At 32.6% G+C, this 27,053-nt stretch overlaps 1 protein-coding gene across 1 annotated transcript; it reads left to right on the forward strand.

Annotated features, from left to right (window-relative positions):
- The first annotated feature begins 4,791 nt into the window (after positions 1-4,791).
- LOC123654578 (netrin receptor unc-5-like) lies at positions 4,792-26,714 on the forward strand. Its single transcript, XM_045590477.1, has 10 exons — positions 4,792-4,894; positions 8,697-9,149; positions 18,246-18,424; positions 19,629-19,707; positions 20,144-20,314; positions 21,088-21,228; positions 23,156-23,290; positions 24,347-24,467; positions 25,712-25,827; positions 26,424-26,714. The coding sequence occupies exons 1-10, from the start codon at positions 4,828-4,830 to the stop codon at positions 26,579-26,581; spliced, it is 1,620 nt and encodes a 539-aa protein (XP_045446433.1). The 5' UTR covers positions 4,792-4,827; the 3' UTR covers positions 26,582-26,714.
- The last annotated feature ends 339 nt before the right edge of the window (positions 26,715-27,053 follow it).

The raw sequence follows: 27,053 nt of genomic DNA on the forward strand, positions 1-27,053 counted from the left end.
TGTTACGGCCTAGTTGGTTGGTATGGCTTAGGTAAACATAATCCTGAACAACTACGAGAAGTATACCATCGATCGATGTCAGTCTCGGTATAACTTGGTCGTTAAACATAACTTTCGTTTTTTCCAAGTTCATACCGAGAACGACTCGTCGGGAGGACTCGTTTAGGCCGCCCAGTATTTGACCTTGCTATACATTATTATTTACTATAATTAGCAAGTTGAAGTGGAAGTTGGATGGTCACCTGTGTCGCAGGGTCGATGGCCGTTGGATTGTAAAAACATGCGTAAAATATTTAGTTTTCGTACTATATGTTTTTCGAGGCGCATTTCGAGAGTCTTTTCACGCTGTATATTAAAAGATACACTGTATTGTTCCATTTTTAACATAAAATCGCGCGTAAACTAATTTATAATACTGCTTTCAAGCAGTTGTGTGTTCCTATCGGTAAGGTGACTAGAGCTCCTAGGAGGAATTGGGCATAGCGTCGGCAAAGCGCTTGCGATGCTTCTGGTGTTAGAGACGTCTATAAGCTTCGGTAATCGCTTACCATCAGGTGAGCCGTACGGCCCGTATGCTTGATTGGCGACTTAATTATATTTAAAAAAAAATGTATATATCTATAGTTGGTACGTGATAAATAAATATCAATTAACAATTTAATTACTAACAATTGAAAATCAAATGAAGCTACTTATCAAAAAAATTGAAGAAAAAATGTCACTAGAAATAACACAAATTACAGATTCAGTAACTAAAAGTGTTTTAGAAAGTATAGATATGAAATTAGCAAACTATATAAATATTTATTGTAAAGACTGCCTTTAGGCGTATACGTGTTAGCTTTTTATTTATGTAATATAACTTTTACCCAATACATGAAAGCCAATCTATTTAATTAGCCCCATTAATCGTAAATATAAAAGGATCTATTAGGTAAGCAGTTTATCACTTGGCAACAAACAAGTCGACCAAGTTAAGTCTCCAAGATTCGAACAATTGTGAAGAAGATTCGTGCGGACTCGTTTGTAGAAGTACGTGCGCTGCTTAGTGAGTGTCGTTTTGGGGTTTTTTAGATTGTACGATAAAAATGTCGTATCGTATGCAAAATTTAACACAGTCATAATCTCCTCACACTTTTATCTTATCGTCAGCTGTTCAATGTGAATATAAGAAATTGTAGCGAGGTTGAGTACAACGGGAAATAAATTTATAAAATCTGGAGCAACCCGACGGGGGAGGTACAGCAGCTTTACAGAAGATCGTAGCCAAATAATACTATAATATGTATATAATATAATGCTTTCAAGTTGTGTTATTTTTCTATTGCCAATTAGGTACCTCCTAGGGAGGGCGAAAGTCCATAGGCTATAGTATATGTTATGGTATATGGCCATGGTCCATAGGCTATGGTATATGTTTACCATCAGAAGAAATACGCGGTTATTTGTCACCATAGTGGTATAAAAAGAATAGAATATCGACGAAACGTTGTGAAAACGTTGACGTTGTTTTGTTACCAACGGTCTGATTTAATCCCCATTTGTGATAAGTTTTTGTTTACATATATTCACCTATCTTTGTCATCGCCTAGGTGTTTGATTATTGCCTCCCCCATGCTATTATGAGTATGCAGTTTACTATTATTACTTAATTTTTATATTAATATAAGAATTTAAGTAATTTGCGTTTAAATAATAATTACACAATAATTTATTACAATTTTTGTTAATATTATTACTATATACTGTTATTAATATGAATATTGACTCTAATTAACTAAATCTAAAAATGCTGACGCTGTATAATTTTAACACGATGAATAAGAAAAATATTATAAATTGAATACGACATATCGTACAGTGCAAAGAGCTCGAACCACTTTAAGCCCCGCAAACTCACCTCGTTGAAGTGTCCCGCCGATTGTCCCGGATTTATCCCGACGAATACGGATTTACTTAAGTTCCTCAGCTCTGTTCGGTAGACTGTTGTAATCGCATTACTTATCAGGTGTTGTTGTTTTGGAAAATAGACTCTTTTTTGGCTAAATTTAACAGATATTACGCACTGTGATGTGGTAATGATTGAAGCTTTATTGTCTGGGTAGGGAAGCATAATAACGGTCCATTTTTGGTTGTTTAGTACTTTTGAGACTTTTTTGTACGTATATAGGAATATTGCAGATTTATTTTACCTTATTTTGCTAGGAATAAAATTACCTATTCTAATATCGTTTATTTTACTTTATTCAACTAATTTACCTTTCTATAGAGTTCGTTGTTGATTTCAATATTTAACCTAGACTTTTCAGTTTATATTAACTATTAGCCAAAGAAATACTTCCACTCCTCAGAAAAACAACGTTTCTATCAACAGCCTTCTCTATTGATTGCACAACCTTTAAAGGCTCATTATAGATGAAAATCGGCGGAAAGGCGAGCTTGGGCGGTAAATTTAAATTTCCGTACCTCAGAACGAGAGAGACGGTATAACATCCATCCATTAAAATACAAATGAGTGAAAGAGATGAAAAATATCGTAAAAATGTGACTGACGATTTTGGCTACTTACATATTTTAAATCATCAAAGGAATCGATGGTTCTGGAATAATTCTGAATTGAGAATACGCTATACGAACGCCTTTTGTACAATCAATATTCAATGTTGGCGGTAGTGCTCGTTTGAATTTACGATAGATTATTTGGAATTTCAAATGTTTGGTCTGTGAGAATATTAAGGAATGATAAATTTAAGATCTCAAAATATTCCCTCGAGTACGAAGTGGAAAAGTAACAGCAACGCTTTGAAACTTATAAATAAATACTTTTAGTAACAAAAAAAGTTACTAAGTAACGTAGAATAAGTATGACAATAAATTGACAAAATAAATGCAATGAACGTAAAAAAATATAAGAAATTATATAATAATCTGACGTCCAAGAAGGATTAAGAATCTACTGATATACTATACATTGTAATTAAATTGTCGTAGTTGTAAAGCTACCAACGATTCGGAATGTAGATCTGGAGAGAAGAATCAGCAAGAAACTCCGCAGTTACACTTTTGAAAATAATATTTTTATACTGTGTTTTAGTACTAAATTAGTAACATCTTGCATCCACTTAGTCCATACATCATCAACTATTTAATCCTGCACCAAATGATTTTTTATCTATTAGCTTCTTTTTAATAACCACTTTAAATTTGATGTTGAGACAATTGCAAAATTGTGTGTTGGATTTTATTATACACGAGAATACCATAACCCAGAAAGAAGACGTTGACACCTTTATTTTGGCAATATTTATATATAATAATCTTTTTAATTAAATCTTCCATCAAGCAAATTATTTTACCCGTGATCAATATCTTTAAAAAAAAATTACCTACGATAATGTCATAGTTCTACAACGGAATTATTTAAGAGGTTTTATATAATATGAACAAGTATAAAAAAATTTAGAAGAATCTTACAATGCACTGAAATTAAAAGAAATGATAGTAGCGTTTAGTTTTAGGAACAATATTAATTCACAAACATATAAGTATCTAAAAAGATCAAAAATTTGTTTTTTCAACACTTCAAAGTAAATAGGTTTTTTTTTGCAATATTCAAACATGGCACACGTAGCTCCATCTATACCAAAATTGCTTAATAACGTAGTGCGTATTTTAGTTACGGTAAGGTGAAAATATCCTGCAGGATAATTCGGGGAAGACACAAAGATGACGCTGATTTGTTATGCTGCCATCCATCGGTAACATAAAAATATTTGAAAAATCGTGTTTGTACAGCGCCATCTCGGGGCATTTGTGTGAACTATAAAAATAGAGCTTTCGGCGTTAGTAGTTGATTGAACGAAAGCTTTCACTTAGAGCTTTTATCGTAGTTCATAAGGTGCCAGTAGATGGCGCTAGTTGTTTATTTTATAAGTATTCAGAATTCAATTTTGTTTGTAATATGATTAAAACGAAATTTCATAGAAATTTCATATTTCATGGAGATCTGTCCAAAATTCTGACTCAATTTTAATGAAATTATGAGAACTAATTACTTGAATACGAAAGGCTCATTTAAGAAATTCATTTCATTAGGATATTGTAGAGAAATAGAGTATGAAAATCGTCCCAAGTGTATTTGAAATAATAAAAAAAAAATAACATTCTTATCAACAAATATGTGAAATACTTACGAAAATATTAATTATTATTACCAAAATAATTTATATCAGTATATTTTGTAGAAGTTTGCTTGTAACAAGACTTTTTGCATGTTGGTTGAGCATGTTGTGTCTCTTCACTATATTTTACTTATAATTTATGTTTGTTCTGTTTGTATGAAATACAAAATGAACAATATTGCTTTATTTTGAGGTAATTTAATTTAATCCTACCCTACTTTAAAAAGGCGGAGACAAAATAATACTTTGTGAATACTTTGATTAAACATTGTTAAAAATTGTTTTATAACTAAAATCTTAACTTACTTCTGTGTTACTAAATTTTGAAGTCATAACGAGAATAAAAATAAATAAAAAATCTATACATAGTTTCAAATTCGATCACAAGAAGGAAGTGGAATCGTTAATTAAAACCAGAAAAGCATCTTAATTACGACACCATATCTGGCACTTCCCATGTACATCACCATCGTATATCACACATGAATCCAGAATGAATCAGTGTTCAGTAGCCAGTACCCACCTAGACGTCACGGGGGATGCACGCTCGACCCCTTCGCGAAAATATTCAAATCACGCGATCGTTAAAAGAAATTGTAATGTGATTGATATTTGTGTATTTAGTGATCTATGAAATAATTTAGTGATGTTACGAAATGTTTTTTGGATTGTATTAATATTGAGCTTGTCTGTATGTAGAGTCGAAAATGGAGGTGAGGTTTTATTAAGAAAATATATTTTAGTATTAAGGTTTTACAATTTTCTTTTATTTGGAGAGTTATTTTAAGTTTGAATTGCATAAATAAAATACAGCAAAACGTAATCTTCCTTTACGGTTATATTTTTATGGCGATTTTAAAAGCTTTTATTAATAATTTTATTCAATAGTGTTACCATTATTTAAATATAATTAATACAAAGTCAGCAGTATTATAGTAATAGAATATTATTATAATATCTGAGGACATTCGATATTCACATGTTATGATATATCTGTTATCAAAACAATGTGAGCGGATGTAGAGATTGCAAGATCGTCTTCAAAGTATTAAAACTATAATTTGCGAACTTATATATAGTTTATATATTTATTAATAAATAATAATATATCTACAATAAATATATACATCTATATATTAATACGTGAAGCAAAAACTTTTTACCTTTTTACGCAAATTGCGATGACGGACGAGTATGAAATTTCGCACAATTATATTTTATATAGAGAAGGAGTGCAAAATGATGTTATTTTTTTAAATTATGCATAAAAATTACATTCAATCAATAAAAAAAAACTACACACACTCTACCATGTATTTTAAAACACACGCATATATATACTATTTTGTTTATTATTATAGAAGAATAGTCTTTGACAACAGAACCTTAATAATGATCAAACTTATAAATTAAATTAATTATGGTCGAATTTCGATCACTGGGCGACCACTAGTACCACGTACTAAACTGTTTACGATACAATATCCGTTTTCATAAGTTTTAAACTTCCTGACATCTTATTACATACAGAGGCCGATCAGTAAAACATTAAAATAAATGAGAGATTAAACTAAACAGGACTTAATACATCAAAAATTCTTTAAAATCGATTCATTCTATCACGTGGTAAGTAAAGCAAAATTTTTATCTTTGTTGTAATAACGTACCATAGTAATCGAAGGGTAAACAGGCTTTTAGCCTTTAAACGTCTCCGCTTTTTTGCTAAGAATTGGGATTGATGCTTAATTCGCCACGCCGCTCCACTGTGGCTTGGTATGTCAGATATAAATGAAAGCGAAGTATTAAGCGATAAGTTATTTATTGTATTTATATATTAAATGCACGTCGTTGATAACTAAATTTAGTTCTTACATTAAAATTAAGATTAAAGCCATGTAAGTAATTTATTAGTTTCATAAATATAATAATTATACAGTTTTTTTTTACATCGTCTTGTTTGAACTTCACTTACTATATTATACTTGACGACGTAGTAACGTTTGTATTGGCCATACGGATGATGAATGCTGTGTGGTTACGGCATCAAAGAATATAGCCACCCCTCTCTTCCCGTGGGTGTCGTAAGAGGCGACTAAGGGATAACACAGTTCTACTACTACCTTGGAACTTAAAAAAGCCGACCGATGGCGGGATAACCATCCAACTGCTGGCTTTGAAATACACAGGTCGAAGACGGCCAGCAGTGTTTTCGGTGCGACAAAGCCAGCCCTACGGTCAACAACCCGCCTACCCAGCGTGGTGACTATGGGCAAAACACATGAGTTCACGCCATTTTTGGCGTGAACTTGTGGAGGTCTATGTCCAGTAGTGGACTGCGAAAGGCTGCTGTGATGATGATGATGATACAGATGTTTGCCGTGGTCTGGGTGCTTTTACAGTGGGTGGGTCTTCCCACCGTGCCTCGGAGAGCACGTAAAGTCGTCACCTGACCTGTTTACACGTGGTAGCGATCGTTACTCATAGTAGGGAATATATCCACCAACACGCATTGGAGCAGCGTGGTGGATTAAGCGCTGATCAATCTCCTACATGAGGAAAGAGGCCTATGCCCAGCAGTGGGATATTACAGTCTGAAGCGTTATTATAATTTCTAAGTATATTACTTTAATTATAAATACTATAACATATATATAATAATTATGGGTATACTAATAATCTATAATTTTGTAACGAATTGATGTTTGTTCATCCCTTCATCATTTATCAAATATGTTTAAGTAAAATTTAGAATTTACTAAGCTGAACAGATACTCATACAGTTAATAGTGAGGGTAGAGTTTTGTCGGTTGTATGTGCTCTAAATATCCCATCCTATAAACCTTACAACTAATACTTACTTTTGATAACTTTTTTGCCGATTCTTCTCTGTAGAATCTAAATTCCGAATCGGTGGTAGCTACGATTAAATAATTAAGAACAATACGATTTTAATTTGTAAAATGAATAATCTGAAGCTTTTAAGGCCTATTTGAATAAAGTAACTTTTGATTTTGATTTTGATTCTAACGCCCGTTTACTGCCCGAAGTATAAAAAATAGAAAATAAAGTTATACACTATTTCGTATGGTATAACTTCCTTATTCTTAATATTGTTTCTTGGTTAACCACGAAGCCCCTTAAGAACGTCGGAGTACTCGTACATATATTTTTCAAATCAAGATACATACAGTAACATAACACGTCTTAACGTTATACAATATATAATATAATGTATTCAAGTTAAGTGACAAAAATCGTGTATGTCTAATTGTTCATACGTCATATCTTTATATCTGTCATGGTCCGGGAAATGTATCGGCTGGTTATGGACCCCGATATAGAAATTACATTCTATAGACTGGTACCTATGATTGTGAGGGGTTTATTTATTTAATGAAACATCAAATAATTGAGCCAGTAGATTAATTTACTGCCATTAAACTTTAACAGATACGATTAAGCTAAAATATAATGATGCACTTAGCTTTACGATTGTACCGTATTTCATATATGTGTTATGTAAATAAAACCTTTTAAGGGTAAGTGCTGACTCTTTAACGAATAATTCGATAATATCTTTTACGAAATAATTTATCAGCTAAAAATGAAAAAAAAATATGGCACTGTTTTTAAAATTGTGATATTTCTTTTGTTTCTTGTATTTTAAGGCTCGGTCCTTTCATTTTTGTTTAATTTACATGATTTTTTCCTTTAGCAGTTATTGTATATTTTATGCACAATTTTTAAATATCCATTACAAGTGGTCACAGTTCCGAAGCCATACGATAGAAAGACGGAAAACAGATTATTAGTAATATGATTTCATACACACTCTATATGTACTGTAAACCATATCATTTTACTTTCTATTACGTTAAGACTTTGTTTACATAATTGTTTGGTTTGAAGCCATAATCTTAGAAGCAACTACGAGTTACAATTTTGTATTAAAATCGTTGTATTTTAGAATTTGTGGGCTATAAAACAACACACTAAAATTTATTAATGCCGAGTGGCTTACAACATACAACATCCTTAACCACCGATTTTAAGGCAAGTAAAACAGCACTAAATGTGTTACTTACTTATTAACCGTTGAATATTTTCTATATATTTTACCCCTTTTTACTAAAATTGCGCGGAATGAGGAGTAAAAAACTTCGTACACTTATAATTTATATAGAGAAGGTGTACAGAAAACTCATATTTATTTTAAATTATGCTTAAAAAACATTAAACTAATTTTAAAAAAAACATTACACCACACCATATATTTGACACACACGCGTCAATTGAATTGAGAATAGACTATAGATTAATATTGTTTTTATTTACTGAATGTCAAACATAATATGTAATATTTATCAAATTATTTATGGTTGAATTTCGACCACTAGGCAACCATTATTTACACAAAATATAAAATAATACATACATTTAAATACGTCCATATTATTCAAAAACTTAGTTCAGTAAGTCGAATGATATACTATAAAAAAAAATATATACTTTCAGGTACTGAACAGACGACGGAAAAAGAAACGCGACCAGAGTACATACATCCAGACGGTCTGCTGAACTTCGATCCTTACTTATCAGACTTTAAACCAGTCGTCGAAGAAGACGACTATATACCACTACCAGAAAACGACGAAACAATAGACGGCCTACCAATATTCCTTATAGAACCGAAGAATTCCTACGTCCTACGAACGAAACCAGCAACTCTACTATGTAGAGCCGCGAATGCTCTACAAGTATATTTCAAATGCAATGATGTTAGGACGGATAAGACTGTTCAGTTAGAACATGTTGATCCACAGAACGGTGTTCGAGTTGTGGAAGCTGAACTAAACGTGACTAGAAATGAACTGGACGAATATTTCGGTGGTAGATACAGCTGTGAGTGCTACGCTTGGAATAGCAAAGGAAGGATACGTAGTCAGGGTGTTTTCATTGAATTTGCATGTGAGTACGATGAAGTTACGGATTTCTGGCTTTGTAAAAGTTAAGTCTGCTTTTGATGATATGCTTATTTCTGCTTTTGATGTAATTAAATTTGGCATAACTAATCTCATCAAGACTTTTATATGTATAGAAAAATTTATTCTAATTTTTGCAAGATAACTTACTTTAAATTTTTAATGTTAGAACTCGATAACTTGTAACGTATCTGAATTTCCATTCATAAATATTTCAATTAAATAATTATGAGGCACAAATATATTAGAAACGTTTTATAAAATGTTTCTTAGATAAGACACGTATGCAAAAGATTGAAACCAGTAATAAAACGAACATTTCATTTGATTAAATGATAAGTTTCAATTTACTTCAAAATCAAAAATGAGAAATTCAGCCTTTGTTGTGACCAGTAATACAACGTAGGTAGACGAAAAAATAGTCAAGTAAATACGCGTTATTAGAGATAACTCAAAAAGTACTTTTCAGATCTCGATTAAATTTAAATGAGACAACATGACAAGCATTAACTTTTGAGCAGCTAGCAGATAGTTCTAGTAATTTGATGAATTTTAATTTTGGACTATTGATCAATAACTATTATCACTTCAGCCTATTGTAGTCTACTGCTGTACATAGGCCTCCACAGTTCGCGCCAAAAATGGCGTGAACTCGTCTGTGTTGCCCATAGTCACCACGCTGGGCAGGCGGGTTGGTGATCGCAGGACTAGCTTTGTCGCACCGAAGACGCTGCTGTCCGTCTTCGGCCTGTGTACTTCAAAGCCAGCAGTTCGATGGTTATCTCGCCATCGGTTGGTTTTTTAAGTTCCAAGGTGGTAGTGGAACTTTGTTATCCCGTAGTCGCCTCTTACGACACCCACGGGAAGAGAGGGGGTGGCTACAGCTAAATATTAATAAATATCAATACATATAATGAAGCACTGAAGCTAAAATATTCTTTATTATTCCTATTTGAAAAAGTAATTTTGTGTTATATAGTCTGTTTTATTGAACTAATTACGTAGAAATGATAGTTAGTGTCCATCCTAATGTACGATATTTTTTATTCAAGCTACGTGAATCTATATTTATAAAAATGAATGTTTGTCTGTATGTCCTTTATAGAATCGTAAACTATGCATTTAATCATGTCATCTTCAACAAAGTGTTATGCATGAGCCCACAAAGGTTTCTGAGTTGGTAAGACCAAAAAAAAATAATAAAAGCAAAGCAACGCGAACAGGGTACAGCTAGTAACCTATTAAATAGGTAAAAAAGATCGGGCACTTGAAAAAAAATTTAAGTACATTATTGTCTAAGTTATTAAACTATCCAATAAGTATAAAAATTTAAATGCATGTGAATTCTCGGAAGTTGACTAATTTCAAGTCATTTTTTTTCTGAAATGTCAAAAATAAAGAAAATTATGTGGTCCGGATGAGATGGGTCGGCCACACCGGCATTTTTAATTAGGACGGCCATGACAGCATGTACCATATTATTTTTATTTGAAGAGCAGGTAGCTGGTTTGAAAAAAAAAGTGTTTTATAATTAGCGTTTTTTCCTTTGATGTTTTCGGTTTGTTAACTAAAGTCGTTAGTATTAAAATATTCTTTAAGTTACGCATCATTTCACTATAACGATCCTTTCGTGGCCATCTGTAGCTCTTTTTTATTTATAACATCGCCTTTCCCACAAAGTTTTTATGCGATATATCATTATGCAGTTAATAAAACCGAACATTATGCTCGGTAATTTAGTGAGCATTGTTTTGAATTAATAGAATACCGTTTTTTAGTTAGTTATGCGCTGTTAGATCGCCGTTCTGGGAGCCGATTCTACAGAAACTTTAGTGTTAAATATTTAGACAATTTTCTAACTTTGATAATAGAAAATTCAAACATGATTTCGTTGGCTTACACATTTTAATATATAATATGTTATAACATAAACTTTTAAATGACTTTCAATGAAATATATTCATTTCATTACTTATCAAATTTTTTATTTTTATTCTTTTAATAATTTTATTTGAATGTCTAATAATTATCATTGCTAGCAATACCATTGATATCAATAGGTAAGCTTATAACAGTTATAGACTTAGGTTATAGCAGGAAATATCCTGCATACCATCAGAAGATCACAGGTAAATAATACCACTCTTAAGCAGTGTTATGTTTCTGTAGTGAGTTGTTTCTCCTGGAAATGGTCAGGAGTCAGGAAAGCACTTGCGATGCTTCTGGTATTGCAGGCGTCTATATGCTACGGTATGTTTACCATCAGGTGGAGCGTACGCTTATGACAATCAACTTGTATGATGAAACACTTAGGTCAATTATGGCATCTATGACCGACCATTGATCGATAATATCAATGTGTGATAGTGGTATAATAAGGTGCAATTTTTTTGGAACCTGTTGACGGTTGCGCTAATTGGTAAATACTAGATTTGGTTTGATGCAATGATAATGAGATACTTATTCTGGTGTAGTAATGGGAATATCATAGTCATAGTCATAGTCCCCTTCATGTAAATGTTTTATATGGGCTATATATGTACAAATGTTTGTCGTGGGTTTTTGTAATTCTATTGTGACTTTTTTTCAAAGTCTTGAAACAGATCTAAATCCTACTGGGGATGGGGGGAGGGTAAGACATTTATTTACACGTATCACTGTGCGTCATCTACTAAAGGCTAACTAACTTTAGCTTAACGTCATTTCAGGTTTCGATAGTTCTTCCTGATAGCTCTTATTTTCTTGTGTCAAGACTTTTTTCATACCCTTCCTCATACAATAGAGACGTCTGCATAAAAATGTCACTCAAGAAACTAGTTTTACAAGATAGTAAGATACAAGACATCAAACAATGCACATAACATTGAATAGAAATAGTCGCCCCACGCGTGTGAACAGAGAATTATTTTTAAATGCAGTTATGTTCTACACGCACTGCAGTGTTTCAAGACGAAGAAGGTTGGTTGGCGCTTGTTTGACGTTGGCACGAATGGCAATGACTGCTTTCTACCTCTGAGCTGTGGGCTCGTTTTACTTTGACTGTAGTATTAAAATAATGTGTATAACGATATAAGGTATTTATTTATTATTTATTTATTTATAACTATATTTGTGTGTTAAAAAAATACGCTTCAGTAATATTCCACTGCTGGGTAAAGGCCTTTTTCCCCGTGTAGGAGGATCAGAGCTTATACACCACGCTGAGCCAATGCGGATTGGCGGATCGAATAAAAAAAGTACCAGTTGGCTATTGTTACCTATATAACACATTAAATGAACGCTTGTGTAAGTACTCATTGAAATTATAAGGACTGTTTAAAATTGATTTTTATTATTAATGAAAAAGAAAAACTTTATATATAGATACATAGAGTTCATATTTGTTGTCATAATATTTAAAGGGTCACGAATGACAAATAAAGTTAAAATAAAAAACAAAAATAAAATCATTATGTCGTTATAAATAACGCAGTGCGTATTGGTCATGTATACTGAGTGAGATTTCTTGCGTGTATCTTTAAAGATGATTAGATCCTTATATAAAAAGTGTGTGTGTACTTATGTACGCACGTAAGAAGTTATACTTTATTGGCTAGTTAACTTCACGTTGCTAACTTCTTCTTCGTTGACTAGCTAAATTCTGGGTGTCGCTTATGAACCGATTTCGATAAAAAAAAATATGTTGGAAAGGAAATATCCCAAGAGTGGTACCATGATAAGGAGACCAGGATCTGATGATGGAATCCCAGAGAAATCGAGGGAAACCCTCGAAAATCGTAGTGACGACTAGTGCGTTTGTTAATTTTTTTCGTCTACTTACGTTGTATTGCTTGTCGATATAATTTAAGCTGGTTTTTTTCGTTTGCGAGCAAACACAATTATTGTGACGCAGTGCGGGCATTGTAAAAGTTTACTTTCATTATTTTTCCCTCATTCGTCAAATGAAGTGTAAGTTTAAAAAGGTTCTACGGCTTTTTAATAAGCATCATATTAGTATTGCTATTTTTTTTAAATTATTAAGTATTATTTAAGGATTAATACACTAACTGACTCGGCAAACGTTGTCTTGCCGCTAAACGCTATAACGCTATTTAAAAATAGGGGTTGGTGGTAGAAGGGTGATAATTTAGGGTGGTATGTATTTCTCAACGCCAAATTATAATAAGATAAAAAATAAATAATTTATCTAAAAATTAAAAAAAAATAGGGTGGACTACCTTTAAAATTTAGGGGGATGAAAAATAGATGTTGTTCGATTCTCAGACTAACCCAATATGCACATAAAATTTCATGAAAATCGCTCAAGCCGTTTCGAAGGAGTTTAACTACAAACATCGCGACACGAGAATTTTTATATTAGATAGTAATAAAATATATTATTACTAAATTGACGTGTTCCTTGTAGGCCACTCCATCGTGCCTCTGATGCACGACAATGCTCTAAAATTATTTGTTATCTATATCAATTGATTAATTTTTTTTAAAACAAATATTATAGAATATGGATTACATTTTGACTCTTTATATGACTATCGGTGGTAAAAGACGAATAAGAAAGTCGCCTGCGAGATGTTTAAATTTCTTTTTTTTTCTCAACCATAAATTACAATGTACTTAAAAATGCAAAAGACAATTATGGAAACGCAGGGGCACGAAATATTAAGGTTGAGAGTAAGCGCTTTGTTAGTTACATATAATTATCTAGTAAGATTTAGTAATTATTATCTTCTATATAAGATTTTAGATTAATATGGTTACTCCTATTACTGAAACTATTCATAAACGGGATATTCGTCTGTCACGAGAGTCTCGTGAACGAGACATTCGCAGTTAATGTCGAAATATCGAGCTCCGAAAAAGGAAAATAAAAAACATAGTAAATATCCCGATTATGAATAGTTTTGTTATTATCTTCTTTATTTTATTTATATATTTATAATCACATTCTTCTTTAACCCAATTTTTAGTTATCTTATCCACTGAATATACATACATGAAGATAGTATAAAATTTATTCGTGAGAACTGATGACGTTCTTTTGTGTGTATCGTCGATAATATAGACTTAACAATAAACATGGAGTACATTTAAAAAAAGTAAATAAGAATTGGGATTCTTATTTACTTTTTTGTGTTCATGTGTATGTTAGAAATTTATAAAGCTACTTTAAATAATAATACGAAGCGATGGACACAGCTCGATGTAAAATAACTTCATTTTAAAATTTATAATGATTATAATCTCGCTTCTTAAATTTCATTCGCTAAGTTCAGCAGCTGTTTCCTCGCCCATATGCATACACTTGAAATACATTTTTATATGTATGTAATTAGAGCTGGAAATCGCATAACAATATTTTCAATAGTAACTGGTTACGCGTGACTACGCTTCATATTACAATCCAGATTAAAATTTCGAAGGGATCAGCCGTTAATACGAGATCTTTATAAGATCGCGCTATTCATGATATTGCGTGGTTTTTAAGTACAGGCAGTGAGATAATACTTGAATTTTTTTTCAAATTTATTTAGTAAAAGTTAAGTATAAGATAAATTATAATTGTCTTTGCGAAACGAAGAAAAAATGTAGTAGTAAGTAGACGAAAAATTAGTCAAGTAAATACACATTATTAGAAGTAACACAAAAAGTATTCAGCAGATGTCAATTACTTTTAAATGTGACCACATCACAAGCACAGCCTATCGATGAAAAAATGATCATAAAAATCAGTACCCTCAGTAAAAAGTTGTGAGAAAACACACATTAAAAAATAAACCAGTTTTAATAATCGGTTAAAATATGAAACTACATCACATACATTGTTTATTTAGCAAATAATACGTTCGAGTTAGTGTAACACCTATAATTAAGATAACGCTCACCTTTTAAGATACTTTGTTTATGATTATATCTGTCTATTGTCAGTGTCATCTTGTTTTTGTTAAATAAATAAATAAGTTATTGTAGTATTCAATAGTTTTTTTTTTGTCTGTCGAGAGTAGTATTAATATAGACAACGCGTGATTTCTTTATATACACTTCTAAGAACTTAACGGACATAAAGTTAATTATTATATCGCTTTAGTGATAAACTTCATACTATTTCTTGATATAGGTAAGTTTGAAATGTGACAAATCTTACACTCCTCCGTGCACGCAATACGCTTATAAAGGGGTCTTTGAATACCTACTTCAAATATACTGGAACAATATAACAATAAATAAGTACTTAAGTAGTAAAACAACGCACAAAAAAAGTGTGTGTGTACTTTATTAGCTAGCTAACTTCACGTTGCTAACTTCTTCTTCGTTGACTAGCTAACTTCAGGGTGTCGGTTTCTTGTGACGGTGTGCGCGCGCATCGTAAAAACTTAATCTCATCATTTTCAACTAATACGTCAAAAGAAGTATAACTTCAAAAATACTATATAATAAAATAATATATGACTGAAATACGGCATAGCAGGAAAAATACTGTTCAAAATCTGTAACAGCCTGATTAGGGATGTACACCTTTCAGAATATCACAGTTCAATAATACTGGTTTTGAGTAGTGTTGTGTTCCGCTGATGAATAGGGTGACCAGAGTTTCTGGGGGGATTAGGGTTAGGGTTGGCAACGCGCTAGTGATGCTTCTGGTGTTGCAGGCGCTTACAAACTATGGTAATGACTTACCATCAAGTGAGCCGTACGCTTATTTGCCGACCTAGTTGTATAAAAAAACCTCAAATAATTTATTAGTTAATTATAATAATAATTATAATATATTAGTTAATTATATATTAATTCTTTTGGATTAAGTTAAAAGTTTTGAGCAATATATTCTACCCCATTCTTACCTATACATTTATTTCTTTCTTTCTTTCGTGACAGATTTTGGTTTCACTGAGTTTCAAATCACATCAATTCTAAATAAATTTCCCTTCAATAATTTTACGTTTTTATTTTATAAAATATTTTAACTTAAGTGTGTTAAGAATTTCATGAATAACTGTACTTTACGCCGGTGTTGGTAACTGGTTGAGCAACTTTTTTGTAGTCTAGACAGGAATACGGTATACAAGCGAACGATCGTGGTTTTGTCCGGAATCCATAAATATACTCAATGTTAACATCCCGAGGAAGCTCGCGTTATTTATTATGTATTAAATACTGTATATGGAATACCCTTGCTTTATATAAGTTTATTTTCATTGAATCGGTTTGAAGATGGAGAGGAAACAAAATGTATAGTAAAGTACTACGACGTTTTCTGTTTTCCTCTGGTTTATTTTTAACCAACTTCAAAAAGGGGGATGTTAATAATTCGACTGTACCATTTTTGTATTACCTCAGAACTTCTTACGGGTGGACCGATTTTTATGTTTTTTTTTTTGCCAAAACCAAAAGTTGGTCCTTGTCATGTAATCCCATTGTACTATTGACTATTTTTTCGTCTACCTACGTTGTATTACTCTTCGATGTAATTGAAGTCGGTTTTTTTTCGTTTGTGAGCAAACACAATTAATAAGGGTGTTAATATTTTGTTTTACATATACGGTCGTCTGTTCTAAGGCAAGCAAGTTGCTGCATGTTGTATGCTTTTTTTTTAAGAAATAGATATATAAATATTTCATACTAGCGACCCGCCCCGGCTTCGCACGGGTGCAATGCTGATACTAAATATACTACATAATTTCTTTATTTATAATGTGAAGCTAGCTTATAGCATGTTTATTAACATAATAACAAAAACATTCAAATATGCGTCGTTAGATTACACGTTGTTACAGAACGCGTTGAAGAAATAAAGGTTCACTGCTTTCTCCCCGTAGGTGATAGCGTGATAATATGTAGCCTATATGTTGTCCCGACTTCTTAATAATATTCGTGCCAAATTTGAAGTAAATCCATGCGATAATTTTTGAGTTTATCCCGGACATACAAACAGACAAACAGACAAAAATTCTAAAAACTGTATTTTTGGCTTCGGTGTCGATTGTAGATCACACCCCAAGTATTTTTTAAAAAAATATTCAATGTACAGTTTTGACTTTCCTACCATTTTATTATATATATAGATAGGATCCGAGACTGATACCTCAATCATGGAGTAAAGTAAACTGTCAACCGCGCCAACCATTAATTTTAATTACAAAAAATTGCATTATTACACAAAATATTTCAACCAGATTCGAGACTTTAAACCCTCCATTTTGAAGTCAAAAACAGAGTTACTGTCAATCCCACAAATGGCGCCAACCGTTTAAAAGTTTTTTACCTAAAAACAATAATTCGAAAATCCTTAGTTATTAAATATATATCTCATAACTTTTTATTTCGAGTAATGTATAAATCCTAGTTTAAATACATGTATGGGGCGGAGGGGACATTTTGAAGTGTCGTAATTTTTAACGAGTGTTTCCCCGCATCTTACGCCCATAGCGCGGAACCATTAAATGAAGGAAACATCGCTTCCGTTCGTTAATTCGAGTAGTGCTGTTTGATGAATGCCTACTGCTTGTTACACTTCTAGGGGTTGTTCTGTGAGTGACTTAATTCTAATGGACTGGTTTTTTTATTTTTTTAAGAGCGATTTTTTTTGTATATGAACGGATAAATGTTAAATATGATATATGTTTTAGAGTGCCATGTTGGTATCTACTAGCAGCGGCAGGAATATAATAAAAAGTAGCCTATGAATTATTCTCGATAGCTGCATACTTATAATTATTCTTAAGGATTAATATGTTTTAATAATATATGTTTATTTGTTTCATTAATACCAATGAGAAACCGAATCCTAATTTTTATTATATAGTCATAAAATTTTATTAAAGATATTAATTATATTTTTTCTCTGTAGTAGTATTAATAATTTAACAGTTTTTAATAATTTTGGAGGTAAAAAATGAAATAAATAAATTAGGTGGTATCGTGTGACATACAGAACAAGGATTTATACTGATAACGGAATTTGAACATATCTTCTCATTTCGTATACCCTCGACTCTAACGAAAATATAGCTTATTAAAAAAAAATTGTATTTAACTCAAAGACAGACCTGTAATAATTAATATATGATAAAATTTATACCAACAGATATAAAGAAGCAATTTACTCATCAGCCCCAATCGGCGACAGTGGAAGCTGGTCGCCAAGTGACTTTCCGATGCAGTCCACCGCCAGCCGCTCCCCCTGCCACCATCAAGTGGTTAAGAAGTGGTGTTTCTATTGAAGCTAACGATGAAACTCTAGTGTTACCAAAAGTTGGATTGCAGGTTAGTTTAAAGTACAATTTATTTAAGCAATACAGTACAATAGAAATATAATTTCCGCCTTACTTACTTATCTAGCTATTTTTGTTATGTGAGGTAGGGCACAGCAGGAATTTCCTGCTCAAAATATGGAGCAGCCCGACTGGGGTAGTACCTCGACCTTACAGAAGATCACATCAAAATAATACTGTTTTCAAGCAGTATTGTGTTCCTGTTGGTGAGTAAGGTGACCAGAGCTCCTGGGGGGATTGGGGATTGGGTCGGTAACGCGCTTGCGATGCTTCTGGTGTTGCAGGCGTCTATAAGCTACGGTAATCGCTTACCATCAGGTGAGCCGTACGCTTGTTTGCCGACCTAGTGACATAAAAAAAAATATTTTGATTATTCTTATTGTACAATAATGAGTTCTTGGTATTATTATTCCAAATGTAAGTAAAAGTAATACTATGCATATTTGTGAACTATGTTAGTTCAAGTATGAAAGATAAATTTGCCTCCTTATCAATACAACTTTGGCTAAAACTCCTGAAATAAGGAGGAAAAAAAAATTAACACAACCTTAAACTTTATTTATTTTATTTTTTAATTTTTTAAATATTTTAGAATACGAACTAAGGCCCGCTGCTTATTTTTTATGCGGCTAACGCTTTCTCAGTCTTGTAGTTTTAAGGAGATTATGAAAAAAGTTTTAATAATAATTTAGATCATACAACGTGAAACCTCGTGCTGCACTGCGGCCGAGATTAAACAATCCGGTATCATTTTTGGATAACATCCAAGGCACCTGTACGGAACACGTTTATGTTCTGAAGTGGCTTTTAGTACTGATAAGGGGTTCTTGTGATATTCTTAGCTGTTATTTTTATTAACTCGTACCGTTTGAATTGAATATGGTTTTATAATGATAATTGTGATTATATTCATTCTGATTTTTGTGTACAGTTATACTATCTCTCTCTTTCTCTTACTAATATAATGAGAGAGAAAGTGTGAAAGAGGGGAAGTACAGAATTGAGTTTAATAGTTTTTTAACATTAAAAACTTCAAACAATTGCTAAATACTTGGTATTGCAAGCTATACTGATAATGGCGCTTTGTTGAAAGTTGACTACACTTGAAATTTACGATTTTATAAAAATTGAAAAAGGAAAATAAAACCCTTTATTAAATTTAATATTTATAATACTGAAGTTTTTCTTTTTAATAGGACATGGCAAATTACTCATGCATCGCCGAAAATATCGCCGGGAAGCGGGAATCTGATGTTGCTGTGTTATCTGTATACGGTACGTTTGCTCGATTTGACTGAAAATTAAAAATGCATAGATGTATGTGTCTGTGTGTATTTGTAATTGAAATCATAGTTACTTAATATAAAAAAAACTCACGTTTTTATTGTTGTATGTGCTTTTATTTTGTTGTCAGCCTCCGGAGCTGAAAGCACTATAAACTACGCCAACAGGATATACCTGTATACCTCTTTTCAACCTATCGCAGTCCGGCTTAGGCCTTCGCAAATTCGCGCCAAAAATGGCGTGAACTCATGTGTTTTGCCCATAGTCACCACGCTGACCTCCCTACATTAATATAAATTTTGTAAAATTATTATATAATAATTCAAGGATTCTTAGTATAAGATGAATCTTTAAAAATAATTTTTGTAAGCGTAGTAATAGTTCACATCCATTGTGATTGCAAATACAAAACGTAGGTATGTTTTAGTCAACGGCGGCTGGTCGGATTGGTCACCTTGGGCCCCCTGCAGGTGTGGGGCCCAGACTAGTGGCAGACGGAGGAGTCGAACTTGCACGAACCCTGCACCTGCAAATGGCGGTGCACCTTGTAGGGGATTAGCAACTCAGAGCGATGATGATTGTTTAATATGTCAGACTGGTAAGTATTAAATGTAGTAAATGATAAACTATCGGTCCTGGCATTCAGCCTTTAATATCCCACTGCTGGGCATAGGCCTCTTTCTCTATATAGGAGAAGGATTGGACCTTAATTCACCACGCTGCTCCACTACGGGTTGTCGGATATGTTCCCTACTATGGGTACCGCTATCAGGTATTTATGATAACTACCCGGACCGATGGCTTAACGTGCTCTTCGAGGCACGTTGAGGAGACCCACAAGGACAGACATCCAAACTGGAAAGAAATATTTGTATAAGTATCTCGAGCCATCTCGAGTCATCTCGAGCGGGAATCGAACTCAAGAACCATCGGTATTTTAGGCGACTACTCGCACCACTACGTTAGTTTTGGAATACTTATTAAATAAAATAATTTAACTTCTCACAAACACTAATAAAGGATACCAAAACATATGAACCATATGTTACCATATGACATGCTCCACTTAAAAAATTGTCACGATCCAAAAACGAATTCTCGCCTACCAGCTAATGACAGTAAGCCTTTGTGATCATTGAAATAGTATAATAATAAGTTTATCAAATTGTATTCTCACTAATACTGTAGGTTAGTTTAATGTTATTGGATATTCAACTGAGAATATAGCGAAGAAAAAATATTACATTGTCATAGGTTTCTTACTTCAAGAGCTTCTTAAAACCTACGAGTGTAGCCCCTCTTATGACAATAAGAAAACTCATAAATTAGTTCACAGGGGTGGGTCACTTTAGGAATAATCTAATTTCTTAGGTTCATGGCTCACATGGAGCGCTTGGTCAGTATGCAGCGAGGAGTGTGTGAGGGTACGACGGAGGGAATGTTCAGGAACCTGTTCTGGGTCAACACTGCAGCATGCTGCTTGCGTTGACGGGCTATGTTCATCTGGATTCAGTAAGTGTTTATATATGTTAATAAATAAAATAAATGAGCGCGTCACACTCAACGGGCCTAATTAGTATTCACTCATGTGTCCGGATCTCCAAAGTCCGGAAACGCACAATATACAGGCACAAACGCCCTGATCACGGCAAATATCATCATCATCATTCCAGCCTATTGCAGTCCACTGCTGGACATAGGCCTCCACAAGTTCGCGCTAAAAATGCGTGAGCTTGTGTGTTGCCCATAGTCACCACGCTGGGCAGGCGCGTTGGTGACTGCAGGCTTTGTCGCACCTAAGACGCTGCTGCCCGTCTTCGGCCTGTGTGTTTCAAAACCAGCGCGGTTAGATGGTTATCCCGCCATCGGTCCGCTTCTCAAGTTCCAAGGTGGTAGTGGAACCTTGTTGTAAACTTAAACTAACCTCCCCTACGCGGCAAATATCTGTTTGGTCAATACAAATATTTGCCATATTCGGGATTGAGCCCGCAACTATCAGCGTAATAGCAATAAGCGAGTGCTGTGACCGTTGGGCTTACGCGTCGTTGAATTATATTAAGTGTCGTTAAGTAAGCTAACTGAACTCCTTTAGTTAAATTGTTTATTCAGAGAAAATTAAAAAGGTCGTTGTTTGATTATGCTTTTAGTATAAATATTGAACACAAACGATAAAATTATGGGATAATGTCAGCGCCAATAGCTCTACGAAATAGTACGGTAGCTAATTTTATTTATATACACATTTTACATTGTCATAAAAAATGACAAAAAAATTGCAATGATTTGTTATTTTCTTACATTGATATGTCAAACCAAAGGTAAAGATACATTTTTTAATAAACCAACGTATGTCTGAGAGATTTCGTACAATGGTATCAATATAGCGATAAATTTTACAAGCCAACTTAACAATTATCGGAAAATCTTATACGATTTCTCACCGTTATGTTGCCTTTGTTTACTTTCTGCGAATCATCGTTAACGATGGAAAATCCCAAGGTTTAATTATTCTTTGATAATCTAACTTTCTAATGAGCTTCTACCAAGTCGATGAAGCATTTATTTTTAATTGGTATAATTTTTTTCTTGTTTGCATAATTATATTGTAATTGTTGCTTTTTATGATATTAGAAGGAATGAAATAACTCTGCTCAGTTATCGTTAAAACAATAATGCAAAAACGTGAAATGTGGTTATAGTAAAAGGTTGATTTGTTGATATAGGAAAAGAGAAACCAATCAACTGTGTGATTCTAAAGGTTATGTAGTACGATAATGTTTATTTATTATTTTATCTATTAATTAGTCTCTTGCAGAAATATAGTCACTTTTACATAGTAAAAAAAAGGAAAAATAACAGCTGTACAAAAATAAAATTAAACAAAGGTAGTATCACTGACAGCATGCAAAGGCGGTCTTACTGCTTTAAGCAATCTCTTCCAGACAACCCCCAGTAAAAGGAGATTATTAGTAACAAAGTTAAGAAGTATATATTTAATAACCAAAAATAAAACAAAAAAGTATCATTTTAAATGGGTTTTATCATTTATTATAATTATTAGTTTTATAACACTAATAGTAACAAATATTCTATCAATATTTAAAATATTTTGTATCGATTTATGAAATTACTTTGTCAAAAATACGACTAGTAGTTAAATCACACGCGTGAGTTATAATCATATAAATATATATTATATATATTTATTTTTCTAGAGATATTTTATTTAAACCTAAATTTATGTTAGAAAAGGCTATTAACATTTCAAAAGTTAGAAAGGATCCTTAGAAATCCATCTCCTAGAGGGTTGAAATGGGAAATCCGACTTTATATAAAGCTCTATCGCATTTATAACCTTATAAAAATTAGCTTAAACATAATGTTTGTTAAATATAATGTGTATAAGCTTACACAATTTTTAAAGTATTTTTTGTTTTAGGAATTTATAAAAACAACATAACATTGTACGTTGGTATTGGCATCACGGTAGCCATGTTGGCTGCTGGAGCGGCGATCCTCTACGTCTGGTGTAGATACAACGCAGTCAGACCTGCTTACAGCGCTGCTAGAGCAGGTTTGTTATAAATAGTTAGACATCGTTATGTACACAAAAAGGTGACCCAATAGGCAGAGTGAGTTATTTTTCTTGAGCAGGGGTGTCAAACTCAATTATGCAGAGCCATATATTAAATTTAGAACGTGTAGGTGGGCCAGATACAAAAAAGTAGTGTGCTACGTTCTGTGATACATTGCGATCGCGGGCTGTATCTTTGACATCCCTGGTCTTGGGACATCCAAACGCGTAAAGTTTTAAAAATTGTTTTGAGCAATTTTTGTGACATTTTTTTTCTAATTGTAATTCTGTAAGAACCGTCTACAAAGTATAAGTAAGCTTAAAAATAGCCAAAACTATTTTACGATTCACTTTTATTATTATAGATTAAAATCAAATAGGCACGTGCTTCTAAGTACATACAACCATAACAATGTGAGAATGGATATAAGTTAAGTCGAGCTTATTTTATTTATTTTTTTACATAAAATGCGCATTTAACATGTATGTGTGTGTGCGTCTAGCCTGCACTAATATTGTAAGGATGCATACTATGTAAACAATAAATATATTTACATGAAAATGCACGTCGAAAATTTCCATAAACATGTGTCAAGCTGTCACAGACATAGCGTCTCTGTTGCGTGATATACATATAGATTAAGTCGCGCACTACATACACTACACATTTATGTACTATATACATTTCTCATTTATTACAAAATTTAATGACATCATCATCACCATCATCATCATCATCATCAGTTCAGCCTACGTTAATTAAGCTATTTTTATAACAAGTACTCTGAACTACTCTAAGAGTCTCGTCAAAATATATCTTATCTCTTTGAGCTGAAATATAATAACAGACATTTTTTTCTAATAATTTTTCCTATATAATAGCCGCATAAACATGATACATATTTAATTTTTTATTTTTATCATTGACAACCATTTTTAGATGAACAAAAATATTCCATAATGCATTGAATTCCTTACTAGCCTTAGTATAAAGAAAAAAAAAGATAACTAATTACTCCTTTACACATTATTCAAATTACTCTGTCATTGGTTAAGGTATACCAAAGAGCTACTCCAGCAGAGACAAAGGAAATACAGCCCCAGATCTAACAAGAACCTGCAACGAATACTGGATGAGACCGGATAATCACTACGACATGCCGCAGTTAAGAGATAGGTAAGTGATCTTCAAAATCTGATATTTTAGACTATTTAAAACTAGCTTTTACTCGCGGCTTCGCTCGCATTGTTTTTTTTTTAATAAAACGTATCCTATGTCACTTCTAATACTTCTAAGAATATGGGTACAAAGATTCATGATAATTAAGTAGTTTTCGCGTGAAAGTGTAACAAACAAACTTACATTCATATTTATAATATTAGTAGGGATAATTGATCTTGTATCATCTGCCTTGTTGTGTTATGTTAATATCTCCAATTTGAATCGTTGAAATTTATTTAAAAATTTTAAGCTGTGCTCGCGACTTCGTCCGCGTGGAATTTAATAAAAAAGTTTTTGTTCACTTCGCAGAGTTATTAAATTAATAAATTTTTAAAATAAAAGTAGCCTAAGTTACTCCATATTACATCAGCTCAAAGTCCCAGACTCAGTCCCGTTAAAATCGGTTCAGCCATTTCAGAGATTAGCCGGAACAAACAGACAGTCAGACAGACAGACAAAAATTCTAAAAAATGTTATTTTGGTACATGTACCATGTATACATTCATACGCATTTAGTAAAAAGCGGTTATTTTAATATTACAAACAGACATTCCAATTTTATTTATTAGTATATAGATTAAAAGAGGAGGTTCTCAATTTCATTGTATTTTTTTATTTTAACTTATGTTACCTCAGAACTTTTGACTGTGTCGTCCGATTTTCATATTTTTTTAATCTGATGACCAATTTTTTAGTCATCTTTGACAATGCGCATTTATTTGACTATTTTTTTGTCTACTTACATTTATTTATTTATTCTTAATGTACACCAAAATACAGACACATAATTATAAAGAAAGATACAATACAAGATGTAGAAAGGCGATCTTATCGCTAAATAGCGATTTCTTCCAGATAACCTTTGGGTACTGGACACGATACAGTAGCAGAGGTTAGAAGTTGTACATTGTATTACTTGTCTAGGTAATTGAAGTTGGTTTTATTAAGTATTTTATTTTATGAAAATGAATGCAAAAATAATGCTGAAGGTTACATTATTATATAAATAAAGGATTGAAAATATTATTATATATACAAACTGTCGTGCAGTCTTACCTAATCGCATGTAGGACAAGCGCCATCTTTGAAAAAGGCACTGGGTATTTAGAGCCCTCCGTTGTGTTAATTAAGAAAAATTTACTAACTAAATAGATATTTAAATGAATTGAAGACGATTTGAATATTTTATTTTTTCCTAGTTACGCGTCTCCCTTTGGCAATAGAAGCAGACAGCAGTCGTCCGCAGGTAGTAATCACTATGAGATGAAACCAGTCAGCCCTTCGGGGGACTCTGCTTCTAGTTGCTACACGAACTGTAAGTACTATTAGATATTTTTTTATTTGTCTATTTGTTTTAGTTAGTTAGTGCAGCGTATAGTCCTCTGCTGAACATAGGCCTCCCCAAGTTTGCGCCAAACATCCCGGTTTTCCGCAATCCTCATCCAGACTACACCGGCAATCTTACCAGACTACACCGGCAATCTTACCAGACTACACCGGCAATCTTACCAGACTACACTGGCAATCTTACCAGACTACACCGGCAATCTTACGTAGATCGTCGGTCCAGTGGGTCGGAAGACGTCCCAGAGTGTGTTTGCCATGACGATTGTTTATTACTTTTATTATTTTTGATTCCATTTGTTTTAAACGTTGTTATATTATATTATTAAATTTGTTTGAAATAAAATAGATTAAATTATTTTATTTTTAATTATTTTTATATCACATTTACTCTTTACAAATACATATTATATTAAATGAAAAAATGAATTCAAAAAAATATGCAAGTAGTAGTAAAAACTTTTCTTTGTATGAGTGTGTGTGTGTGTGTATGTGTGTGTCTATGTGTGTGTGTGTGTGTGTGTGTGATTAAGCATACATAATCTTCTAATATTTTTCTGTTATTAGCACGAACAATGACGTCACGCTCAAGCGAATGCTCCTCTCAACTCGCGGAGCTCGTGACGTCATCATCTCACTCTAAAGTTGACGTAGCAGTCACTCTACCGCCCGGGCCTTCAGACAACAGTTACAGAGACAAGATATGTCTAACAATTGTTAAATAAATAAATGGCTTTATTATTTAATATGTTAGTACATAAGCGTCTGTTGTGGAGAAGTAAATGCTTTGTAAACGTTTTATTTGAAAAGTGAAAAGTTAATAATTATGATGTTTTAATAAACAAATGAAGGCGGTTAATTTTTCTTAATCTGCAGAAAAAAAATTAAATCTTGTTTAATAATACAACAACAAACTCTGTAATTAATATTTATAATATCATAAAACATGTGTGATATTAATTAACTGTTTCCACTAAATTCAAACATTTGAATACATTTGTATTTATTTATTTCAATCTCGAACCCATAAATAATAATTTTATCTTGTAATATTTTTTTCAATATTATAATTTTGTTTTCATTGTTTATAGTTGGTATATAAGACTGTCTTGGACAATTATTATATAAAAAAAATTAAAATAATAATTTAATATTGTTCATTAAATTGACAGACTTTTTCAGAGCGATATCCTTATA

Source organism: Melitaea cinxia, chromosome 6 (assembly GCF_905220565.1).
Source record: "Melitaea cinxia chromosome 6, ilMelCinx1.1, whole genome shotgun sequence".
Classification (NCBI taxonomy): domain Eukaryota; kingdom Metazoa; phylum Arthropoda; class Insecta; order Lepidoptera; family Nymphalidae; genus Melitaea; species Melitaea cinxia.